We start from the raw sequence: 12,258 nt of genomic DNA, 5'->3' as shown, positions 1-12,258 counted from the left end.
ATCTCTTGGTGTAGAACCATAAGTATTTAGTGCAACAACCTGATAAGGTGCAAAATCCTTGATCTTCATGCAATAACCTCACCAATGAGTTTTAGTAGTAAGTATTCTGGCAGTAACTAGCTCTTCCACTATCTTCTGTTCCTCTAACATTTTTGGACTCCAACAGTGCTTTTAAAAGCATATGTTGCTTCATGCTTGCTAATGCACACCAAAGGTTCTTCAACAAATTTCTCCTCGAATAGTGTCGCAATTACTTTCCCTAATGAATCAATATTTTTTTCCGATTCAGATTGTTCTTCGGTTTCTTGTAAGTCAGAAATCTGAGAAAGGACTCCTGCACCAGTTTCCTCACAGATGAATGATTTTTTAGTTAGAATTACCTGATCCAATGTAGGTACTTCATCAACTTCTTACAAATTGAATGTCTTAGGTAGGATTCCAGCTCCTGCTGGAATTGGTTCTGCAGTAGATCTAGAATAAAGTTCCACTGGTATACTGACTTGAAACTTCCTTGAAATCAAATCCAATAAGTTATCTAGCTTTTGGTTGAGGTTAGCAAATTCCTTCTTGAATCCGTTCTCCATCACATAGTTCAAATTCGTCGAATTATACTCTGGACAGCGACTGTATATGCTTCCACGAGTCGGACTACTTTGATACCAATTTGTTAGGAACCCGAGTCTGACTGTAATTCCTTTGATGAGAAAATTGAGAGAGAGAGAAATAGAGAGAAAAAGGGCGAATAATCAAATTGATTAAGAGGGAGAATTGAGAACTAAGAGAGAGAAAGGAGAATTTAGATAGGGAGTAGGGAGAAATAGAGAGATCTGAGAGAAAAGGGAGAATTGTAGAGAAAAAGAAAGATCTTTAATTCACAATAATCATAATGATTCTCGGCCATGTGGTCATAGCTTTATACATAAGCCATCCACAGATTTTAAGGGGCAATTACCACTCCTTCACTACCAATAACTGCTCCTAAATGACTCCATAACCTCCTAAATCAATTGATAACCAAGAGTTACAGTGATAACTAACTCCTCCTGCAAAAATAAATTAATTATCTGTCTTGGATGTGACACTTATTTTTAGGATTATGATAGCTTCAAGGTAGGAAATGATTTTCTTTAGTTAGGTATTCTGATTTGTGCAGCTTATGTTGAATTGTAAGTTATACTTTTCCCATTCTTTAAATTCAGCTACTTTTGTATGAAAATTCATTTTAGTCTACAGAACAAAGTATTTGATTCTCCTTCTATATTTCATTTTGGCTTCAAAAAGATGAGGAGGTGTGTTGAGAGAGGTAAAAGATAAAATTACTTCTTTCTCTAACTTTTAGATGAGTTTATGGTTAACAATTTTACATGCGTAGGACACCCATTGAGGAGTTGTCCTGTTTTTCTTTAATTCAACATAGTGGGTAACTGCTTATGTGTTTGGGTGTGTTTTATTGATATTCATGCGGCACTGATCTAAGTACATTGGAAGCTTGTTTGAATTGCTGCTAAGATACACAAGTGTATATGTTTTTTATAACATAATGAACTTCATTTTGAGACCTAAAAAAGTTTGAAACAGAATAGAAAGGTTTTGAAATTTTAAAGAGTTCTGTGAGAAGAGAGAATTGGTTGAATGCCTGAAATACAGCCTATCAAATCAGTTATACATCAACCTATAAATCAGCTAATCGGTTGGGTCAACTATACAATATTCAACCCTCCCCCTCAAGTTGGAGCATGCATGTCATATGCACACAACTTGGTACATATGTAATTTACCCTTGGCCAATAGAGTGATTTAGTGAAGATATTGGCTAGTTGATCATTAGAGTTCACAATTGCAATAGCGGTATCTTTTGAAAGAACCTTCTCTTTGACAAAGTAACAATCTATTTTTATATGTTTAGTCCTTTCATGAAAATCGGATTAGAAGCAATGTAAAGAGCTGCCTAATTATTACATATCAACTTCATTTGCCTTATGTCTCCAAATTTCAGTTATTGGAGCAATTGCTTTAACCATATGAGTCCACAGATTGCTACAGTCGTAGCTCGATATTTAGCCTTTGCACTAAACCTGGCCATCACATTCTGTTTCTTATTTTTCCATGATACTAAGTTGCCTCCAACAAGGACATAATACCCAAAATTGAGCGTCTATCTGATAGCAATCCTGCCCAATCAACATTTGAATAACCAACAACCTGTGTCCTTTATCTTCAGACAGTAGACCCTTAATCCCACTAGGTGGGGTCGGCTTGATGAATTTGAGCCATTTCTATCAATGGCCATATCTTTTGCAAGGCCATTTTATCAAACCACAACAACTAATTCCTAAAAAGAAAGACGACCCTAGACCATAAATCTTATGAAAACCCAAGGGAGAACCTAAACCCTAAGCTAAGGTAACCCTTGGGAGAACCTAAACCCTAAAACAGCCATAAGTCCTATTCCGTTGCAAATGAACACTAAACCCTAGACAAACTCCCTGTAAACCCTAAAAACACCCAAATCCCTATACCATTAAACCAGTTTGTAGTACATATTTGAACTAAATAAACAGCACATTTTTATGTGTGATGTGATCATATCTCCTACTTTTGTTTTCTGTTTTTTTTCCAACTGTCATTGATATGCTCTGCATAATTGTGGTCATGCATAACAGATCATGTACATCAAGCAAAGTATTAACCTCTTAAGTGGAGAAACAAAAGTTCACTTTTTTGTTTCTAAAAGATAATAGGTTTGTATAGAAAATAGGCATTACACATATATTTACTTGGGCTAATACTTTAAGATACCTTTTCAAGATTGGTTTGTTATTCAAGCCACCATCTAATTTTTATGTACTAAATATATATATATATATATATATATATATAAAAGAGACTATGTAAGGATTACTCACCCCAACACCCCCCGCCAACCCCAACAAAAAAAAAAAGGGACTACTCTTTCCTCCCCTATTTTTTATGCTGAATATATAAGGTGTGAAATGAATTTTTGACATCTAATTATGGTGTTTTCTTGTTCTGCAGAAAGCATTTACTGGCCAGTTTTTGTTGTTGCAACATTTGCGGCTATTGTTGCTAGTCAAGCCACCATTTCTGCTACATTTTCAATAATCGAGCAGGCTCTTGCACTTGGCTGTTTCCCTAGGGTCAAGGTTGTGCACACATCAGAGAAATTCCTTGGACAGATATATATTCCTGATATGAATTGGATTCTTATGATTCTTTGTATTGCTGTAACTGTGGGATTCAAACATCAAATCCAAATTGGCAATGCTTACGGTGAGTTATCCTGGACCTCCCAGCTGTGAATTATTAGGAACTTCTGCCTATTTTGTTTTGAAGGGCATATGCATGCTGATAGAGATTATGAATCCAAGTTTTATTAGGATTGTAAATTGAATTGTTCTTTGGTAGTTTTATTTTCGTCAGGATTAACTTTATGTGATTGAGGACATTGGAAGCAACCTCCAAGGAATTTTAAGAAGCGTCTTAAAATTGGTTCCAAGGGCATGCATTGATTTGGAATGCTTTTTATGAAGAAAATCCTTCCTAGAAGATTTCTTGGGCTCTATATTGATTAATTTCCTAAATTCTTTTTTGGTAACTCTAATTATGTTAGGGTTTTATTTGTAGTCTCTTCCTACTCTTATTATTAATAGTTTTAGATTTATTAAGTTTCCTAATAGGAAAAGGAAGGATTTCCATTTTGTTAGTTTCCTATAGGAAAAGGATTTCCTAATCCCAGTAAGAATAGAGTTACTGGAACTCTATAAATACTGTTATTAGCTCCTTTTTCTCATTAATGGATGAATGAATTTCAGTTTTCTCTAAGTGTCGATGCTTTCATGAATTGTCTGATGCAATTCTAACCCTAGGTGTGATGCCTATGGAACTCCAGGTGGGATGCCTAGAAAATATGTGTCTTTTCTCTAATATTTCAATTCCAAAATATCATTTTCGTAACTCTACTTCCAGCCATATTCTCAGCCCTCTAATCTCATCTATTGAGCCATATTTTACTTCTAAATTGCCCCCAACCTGTTACATATCAAAACCTACCCTTTTCTACAATTTTCCCTAGCATTCTAACCCTCATAAACCTCCAATCAGTCAATATTAGTAGGATTCCCAATCTGTCGTGTATCATGAACTCTTTGTACCACTTAGAGCGTGTTTGGTTTAGGGAACAACTGCTTTTTGTCAGAACTGGAATTCTGACAGGTTGCTCTTGCCAATAGTGATGAGAATTCAGGAAGAATGGAGAGGGAAATATAGGAGTAATGTAGGGAGAATTAGAAGAACAGAGAATGGGGAAGAAGGATCGAGAGAGAGAGAGAGAAGTTTTAGGTGGGAAAAGAGTTCTTAATTCTGATATTCGATAATCTCAATTGGGTGTGTTCAGTTGTTTATATACTGATCCAGCAACCCATGTGGCGCCAACTGTCTGCCAAAATTCAAGAGAGTACAACCACCTAAGCTATCACTTCAGTACAAACAACTATGTGCAATAACTACCCATGTGCAAACTGTTCACTGCCTATAACCGCTTCTACAAGGTACCACCCCTCCGCTTGAGGGAATTGCTTGAGTAGGTCTGGGAGGTACTCCCATGTGTTGTTGTCTGGGTGTAGGTGAGACCATTTGATTAGGACTTTGGATATGGGGGCTCCCTATCTATAGATGATCCTTCTGTCAACTATGGTTGCTGGCTCCATGGAAACAAGTGCTTCTGTGGTGTACATGTTTGGATACCACAAAATCAAATCTTATTATCTATTTTAGGTTATGTTCAATTAGGATACTCAATTAGGGGATCAAAGCTAGGAGAATTTTTTGCTTTTAAATTGTTTCCTTTTCCATTTGATTGATGATTCTTAGGATAATCACAATTTGTTAGGGATGTGATTGGGGATCCCCTTGTGTATATAAATACATTAGTTATGTACAACAAGAATTGTGAATAAGATTTTTTGTTTCCCACCCACATGTAGGTCAAGGGCCACTGCGTGTGACCCAACGAGTAAGGAGACATGGAATACTTGATGGATCTTGGAGTCTGTAGGTAACTAAAGTTAGCAGGCAACATTTCTAGCCCTGGCAATGATAGGAAATGGACCATAGAACTTAGAGCTCAACTTATACATTGGCCCTTGCAATAAGGTCTTGAGGTGGGTGTGCTTCAACTTTAAGTATACATCATCCCCTACAACAAACTCCTGCTCACTCTTTCTTCTATCTGCAAATTGCTTCATGTGATTTTTGGATGTGGCTAGCTCAATCCTAAGTAGTTAGTTGTAGGACTTGATGTCTTTGCTGCAAGTAGGTATCCGAGGCTGCCACTGTAGTTGTGTCCTTGATGGCTGGTAGGAGGGGAGGCTTATATCCATTATAAAGCCTCGAAAGGGGACATTTTGATGGAACTATGGTGGCTAGAATTGTACCACCACTAGGCTAAGGTAAGCCACTTGTGCTACCCCTGAGGCTGCAAGAAGCAGAGGCAACGCAAGTAGGTCTCCAAACACTAGTTCACTCTCTCTATTTGCCCATCAAATTCGGGATGGTAGGCGGAAGACGTGCAATTTGGTCCCTAGGGATTTCATTAGTTCCTTCCATAGCAAGCTTGTGAAAATTTTGTCTTTGTCTGATACTATTGACAGTGGGGTGCCATGGAGCTTCACCACTTGATCTAGGAAAAGTCTGGCCACCTCTTGGGCAATATAGGGGTGGGTTAGGCTTAGGAAGTGGGCATACTTTGTGAATCGGTCCACCACCACCAGTATGCAATCTCTCCCCTCTAACTTTGGTAGCCCTTCAATAAAGTCCATAAATACACTCTCCCATGGCTGCCCAGGTGTAGCCAAAGCTTGCAGCAAGCCTGAAATGGCTATTGTTTCGCGTTTACACCTCTTACAAATGTCACAACACAAATTCCATCACGATTTTTTTTAACCGTGGCCAATAAAATAATTATTTCACCTTATGGTATGTGTTCAATATACCCGAATGCCCACCTAACGGTGACTCATGCAGGGCTGCCAGGATCTTCCATTTGAGCTGATCACTTCCCCCAATCACCAGCCTTCCTTGATATCTGATTAGTCCATTGGTAAGGGTGTATCCTTGCCTGCTGGAAGGGTCCATTACCAACTGCTCTATAAGCTCTTTCGTGCCCTCATCCTAGTCATAACTTGTTGTGATCTCCTGATACTAGTCAGGGATAATAAATGTGATAGCAACCAAAGTTCCTTCTTCAAAACATCTAGACAGGGTATCGATGACTATATTTTTCCTCCCCTTTCTGAATTGTATCACATAATCTAGTCCCATCAACTTGGCCATACCCTTTTTCTATAGCTATGCATGTAATTTTTGCTGTAACAAAAACTTTAGACTTTCATGGTCCGTCTTGATCACAAATTGGCCTCCTTCCAAGTAATGTCTCCATTTTTCAACTACCACTAACACTGTCAATAACTCCTTCTCATAAATACTTAAGCCCAGGTGTTTGGGGTCTACGGCCTAGTTGAGAAATGCCAAGGATCTACCATCTTGCATTAAGACTACCCTAATCCTTGTGCTACTAGCATTGGTTTCCAACGTAAAAGTTTTACTGAAGTCAAGTAGGCTTAAGACTGGTGCTTCACTCATAACCCTCTTAAGATTCTCAAAAGCCTCCTCTGCTTTGGGGGCCCAATTGAACCCTTCCTTCTTTAACAATTCAGTGAAGGGTCAGCTAATCACCCCATAATTTCTCACAAAGCGCCTGTAGGAGCTAGTTAGCCCAAAGGAAACCCCTTAAAGCCTTAATAGTGTTAGTCCGAGGCCAAGCAACCATGGCAACCACCTTTCTTGGGTCTATACTTACCCCAGCACTCGAGATGATGTGCCCTAGGTACTCCACCTACTTCTGTGCAAAAGCACATTTTAACCTTTCGACATACAATTTGTTGAATCAAAGGACCTCGAATGTGATCTTAAGATGGTCAAGGTGTTAGACAAAGGAGGGGTTGTACACAAGGATATCATCAAAAAACATTAGAATGAATTTCCGTAAAAAAAAGTTCAAAATTTTGATTCATCAATGCTAAGAAGGTAGCTAGGGCATTAGTGAGCCCAAGGGGCATCATTTTGAATTCGTAGTGCCCTTGGTGGGTTTGGAAAGCAGTTTTGGGTATATCTTCTGACTTTATTCCTATTTGGTGGTAGCTAGATCTAAGATCTAACTTGGTGAAAACTGATGCATGTTTTAACTCATCAAGCAAGTCTTCAACAATGGGTAAAGGAAACTTGTCTTTGATGGTGATAGCATTGAGTTGACGATAGTTAACACAAAACTGCCATGTCCCATCCTTTTTCTTGACAAGTAGCATAGGTAAGGCGAAGGGACTATGGCTTGGTCTGATGATAGCCTTTTGCAGCATATCTTTTACCAAGTTTTCAATCTCGCTTTTTTGTCTTGGAGGGTATCGGTAGGACCTTATGTTAACAGGTTTCGCATTTGGTTTGAGGGTAATGGAGTGGTCATGAGGCCTTTTAGGTGGTAGGGAGTCAAGCTCATCAAACAGGTCCCTAAATTCAACTAAGAGTATGTTAAGAGAGTCAATTTCGCTTACCTCCCATTGGTCCCGTAGATGGCTGCTCATTGTCACCCTTAGCTCCCCTTCCTACTCCTAATTTCCTTCCGTACAATCCACAGCATAGACGGAGAATAGCTATGCCACTTGGGACTGTTGTTCTTAAATATTTTCTGCAATTTCTTCCCTATAATCATCTTGCAAACCCCTGATTCTGAGTTGCCCGTAAGGGTTTTCCTTCTGCCATCTATCTCAAAGGTTACTTCCATCTTATTGAAGTCAAAACTGATGGGGCTCACCTCTTTCATCCAATGCACCCCTAGCACAATGTCACATCCCCCTAATTTCAGTAGTCTCAAATCAGCCTCAAACTCCTTCATGCATCTCCCAACAGAATCCCATGCAAGCTGATTGGCTCAGGACTTTGCTTCCATTGGCCACCGTAACCAACAAGCAGTGAGTGCTAGTGAGCTTGCAGTTCAATCTCTTGGTTGTTAACTCATCAAGAAAACTATGGGTGCTCCCACTGTCAATAAGGGCCATTAGTTTGCAGTTTTTTACCTCCCCTTCCACATTGATAATTTTGCTATTGGCCAACCCCTTAAGGGCATGTAAAGAAATCTCTCCATTATCCTCCTCTTCTGTCTCTGTTGGATTTGTTGTTTCTTCCACTTCTACATCTTCTTCGCCTTTCAACAAAAGTAGTTGCCTCCTATATTGGTGCCCCGATATGTACTTGTCTCCACACCAGAAACACAACCCTACTTGCCTCCTCTGTTCGATAATCTTTCCCCCTTATGAGTGCACAGGGTTGGTTGCGGGAAGGGCGAGTAATCCTTTTGAACCCTAGTCAACCTTCCCTATCTCCCTATTGAACCCCTTATTGCCCACCTGCCAAACATTGGAACTCATCCCCTTAATCTGCATTCTTTGTTTCCTCATTAAGGTTTCCACTGATAACTCCTAGAACCGAGCACTTTTTGTTGCTTGCTTAATTGTCCAGGGTTGTAGCATTTTCATAGTTGATCTCAATTCATCACTCAAGCCGCTAATAAAACTTGAGACGAAGTACTCATCTGCTAAGTGTGGGTTGCGGATCAATATTAGTGATCTCAACTCCTTGAACTTGAGTTGATAAGCTTGCACTGACCACTCCTACTTGAGTTTATTGAACTCCTCAACCACATCCCTCATACTCCGATCTTCAAACCTCTCACATAAGTCCTCTGCAAAATCCATCCATTGTCCCCCATCCTTAACCCGGATCCACCCCGGAACCAGGCGTCCCCCACATCATCAAGATAGGTAGAGACCAGAGTGACCTTCTACTATTTGAGTACATTATACATGCTGAACATCCATTCACAACGTCTAACCCACCATCTCAAATTCTCATCCTCAAGTAATGGTATCTCTAGTTTTGGCATTGGAAAATTAGGTTGATTATAAGCAACCAAGGTTTCCTGCCTTCTTTCTGATGTATTCTCAACAAAATCTCCGAATCAGCCTCAAACTCTAAGGATCCTACCGGTTGGTGGCTCGTACCTGGGGAGGATCGGATCTGACCTCTCTCTAGGGGAAATTCAGGAGAGAATCTTACTACATGTTGGCTGGAAAGCATCCTCACGAACTGTTGCATCTAATTGCACATTTGGTTGTGCAGATGGTTGTTCTACTCTCAACTCTCCTCGCACCACCGATTCATCAACTGGTTGCTCTGCTCGCGACTCTCCCTGCGCCACCAATCCATAGCTCCATATGTCCTCCTCTCCACCACTGATTCTACCAACGCTTCCTAGGTTCCCATTTAGATCTGCATATCTGCCACCGCTGTCGTAACTTGTTGCAATTGGGATTCCATCTGTTTCATTCTTGTTCCATCAGCCATTGTGGAGAAATCATTGGAGGAGATTGTCATCTAGATTGCTGCTCTGATTCCAAAATGTCAAAACCGGAATTCTGATAGGTTGCTCTCGCCAATAGTGATGAGAATTCGGGAAGAATGGAGAGGGAAATATAGGAAAAATGTAGGGAGAATAAGAAGAACAGAGAATGGGGAAGGATCGATAGAGATAGGGGGCAAGAGAGAGAAGTTTTAAGCAGGAAAATAGTTCTCAATTCTAATATTCGACAATCTCAATTGGGTGTGGTCAGTTGTTTATATATTGATCTAGCAACCCATGTGATGTGGTGCCAACTATCTGCCAAAATTCAAGAGAGTACAACTGCCTAAGCTATCACTTGAGTACAAACAATTATGTGCAATAACTACCTGTTGGATGATTCACGAGATTAAAGGAGAATTTAGAGGAGAAGGATCTTGAGCTACTTTCCTAAAATCAAGATAGATCTTTTCCAAGATTAGGATAGTGATCCTGATTTAATATGTTTCCTAATCTGTAATTGTAAATTTAGTTTCATTTTATAGTGTACAACATATTCGGTTTTCCTTTTCTACAACTTTCCTATAGTGTAATCTTCTTCCCTATTAATAGGGAATGTATTTTAGCGTCTAAGTATCATAATAGAATGATTCTTTGGTTGTTCTTCCTATCCAATCTATACCTCTATACCAATTTCTACATGGTATCAGAGCCAACCTAAGGAAGATTCATACTCGTTTTTGTCTCGGCCTTAATTGCCTCGATAGTTCCTTGTCCTTCTCTTCTAGTAGTTACCCCATATAATGTCAGAGATTTAAAAAACAGCTTCTCCCATGTAAATGAGAGAAGCAATTTCAATTGAACCATCAATCGGAGGTTCCTCTTTCGGTGAGTTGTCTGATATGCACCAATCATACCGATTGGATGGTGGCAACTACCTCCAATGGTCCCAACTGGTGAGGAGATTTTTAAGGGAAGGGGGAAGATCTCTCACCTCACTGGACCAGCCCTTAAGGCCTCAGATCCCACGTTTATTGTTGGGACATGGAGGACTCTATGTTGATGTTATGGTTGTGGAGTTCCATGCAACCCGAGGTGAGTAAAAATTACATGTTTCTATCTACAACTAAGGACATATGGAGTTCCTTTATGTTCCTAGTCTTTCTACTTATCTTCTTTCAGTACACAAACTAACTCAAGACCTTAATTGTCGTGCAATTTTTTCTCCCTATGACTATATGTTTCAAGATCTGACCACGGGAAGGATGATTGGTGTTGCTAAAACACACAAGGGGTTGTACTACTTGCACAAGACCTATGAATCACCTGCAGGAGACCAGCCTATTCTCACATGTTCTTCCGAACCAGCTTCTACCAAAAGGAATGTATGGCTTCAACACTTTAGATTAGGACATCCCCCTCTCTTCCTATTGAAAACTATGTTTCCAAAACTCTTTCATGGTCTAAATAGTAGTGAATTTCACTGTGATGTGTGTAAGTTGTCCAAACATCATAGAGTCTCGTATGCTATTAGTAATAAATTGTCTCTATTTCCCTTTTCATTTGTGCATTCTGATAAATGGGGGCCTTTTAAAGTTCCCCAACTGTTCTGGGGCTAAATGGTTTGTTTTTTTTATTAATGATTGCACTAGAATGACCTAGGTTTACTGGTTAAAAGAAAAAACAGCCCTTAGCAATATCTTATAGTCCTTTCATAGGATGATTCTCACCCAATTTGGGGTATCCATTAGAAAATTCAAAACCGATAATGCCAGGGACTACTTCAATCACACCCTAAATCAATTTTTTCAACATAGAGGAATTCTCCATGAATCCTCTTGTGTTAATTCCCCCCTAGCAAAATGGGGTTGCTGAAAGGAAAATGGGGCATCTTTTGAATGTGACTAGAGCTCTTTTGCACCAAAATTCTATGCCTCGAATTTTGCCTAAAACCTTTTGGGGTGAGGCTGTGTTGACTTCCACACATTTGATTAGTAGGGTTCCCTCTCGAGTGTTAGGGCATCTTAGTCCTTTTTAGTGCCTCACCACTCATTTTCCAGATCTCAATCTTTATTCCCCTCTTCCACTTAAGGTATTTGGATGTGTGGCCTTTATGCATAAACAACATAGAGATAAGTTTGATCCTCGGGCTCTCTGTTGTGTCTTCCTTGGTTATTCCTCTACTTAAAAGAGTTACAAATGCTGCTATCCTCCTACTTGGAAATTTTTTGTCTCTAAAGATGTCACCTTTGTGGAAAATCAAGCTTTTTTCCGTCCTTGTTCTTCTAGTCACCAAGGGAAGAGTATAGGTGGTGACTAGTCCTTGCCAAGTTTGGAATCACTGTAGTTTCAGCCATCTCCTGACTCACTGCAGTTTCAACCATCCCCTGACCTATCCTATGAACCTCAGTCCACAATTCCTCTTCCACTTGACTCTGTTGGTTCTTCTCCTCCTATCTCTCCTATTCAAGGTTCATCCCCTCAAGAGGTAGCATCTCCAGAATTCCTTAATCCTATTATAGATTCAGTAGTGTCTCCTACAAGATTCAAAGGATCACCTTATGTGTATAAGAGAAAGAGTCAGCCTATCCCATGTGCTAAGCAAGGACCAGCTTCCTCCTCAAGGTTATGTGTGGAATCCTCTCAATCTCATAACCTTTTACACACCAATTTGGACTTGCCCATTGCAATTAGAAAGGGAATTAGGAGTTGCACTCAGTATCCTATAGCCAATTTCATTTCCTACCATCGTTTGTCACCTAAGCACAAGTGTTTTCTATCTTCCCTTG

General features: G+C 39.6%; 1 protein-coding gene across 11 annotated transcripts in view; it reads left to right on the top strand.

Annotated features, from left to right (window-relative positions):
- LOC127807323 (potassium transporter 10-like) overlaps window positions 1–12,258 on the top strand; it is a 46,069-nt gene that overhangs the window by 27,582 nt on the left and 6,229 nt on the right. For 10 of the 11 annotated variants that reach the window (XM_052345045.1, XM_052345044.1, XM_052345048.1 and 7 more), the window contains one exon: window positions 3,037–3,291. In XM_052345045.1, the coding sequence (XP_052201005.1) occupies window positions 3,037–3,291 (255 nt within the window). Of the gene's footprint in view, window positions 1–3,036; window positions 3,292–3,426; window positions 10,850–12,258 lie in introns of those variants that run through there. The other variant, XM_052345052.1, reaches the window with a different exon arrangement.

Source organism: Diospyros lotus, chromosome 8 (assembly GCF_014633365.1).
Source record: "Diospyros lotus cultivar Yz01 chromosome 8, ASM1463336v1, whole genome shotgun sequence".
In the NCBI taxonomy this organism is placed as follows: Eukaryota; Viridiplantae; Streptophyta; class Magnoliopsida; order Ericales; family Ebenaceae; genus Diospyros; species Diospyros lotus.
The sequence above is the reverse complement of the archived record's forward strand: the minus strand, read 5'-3'. Positions and strand labels throughout refer to the sequence as shown.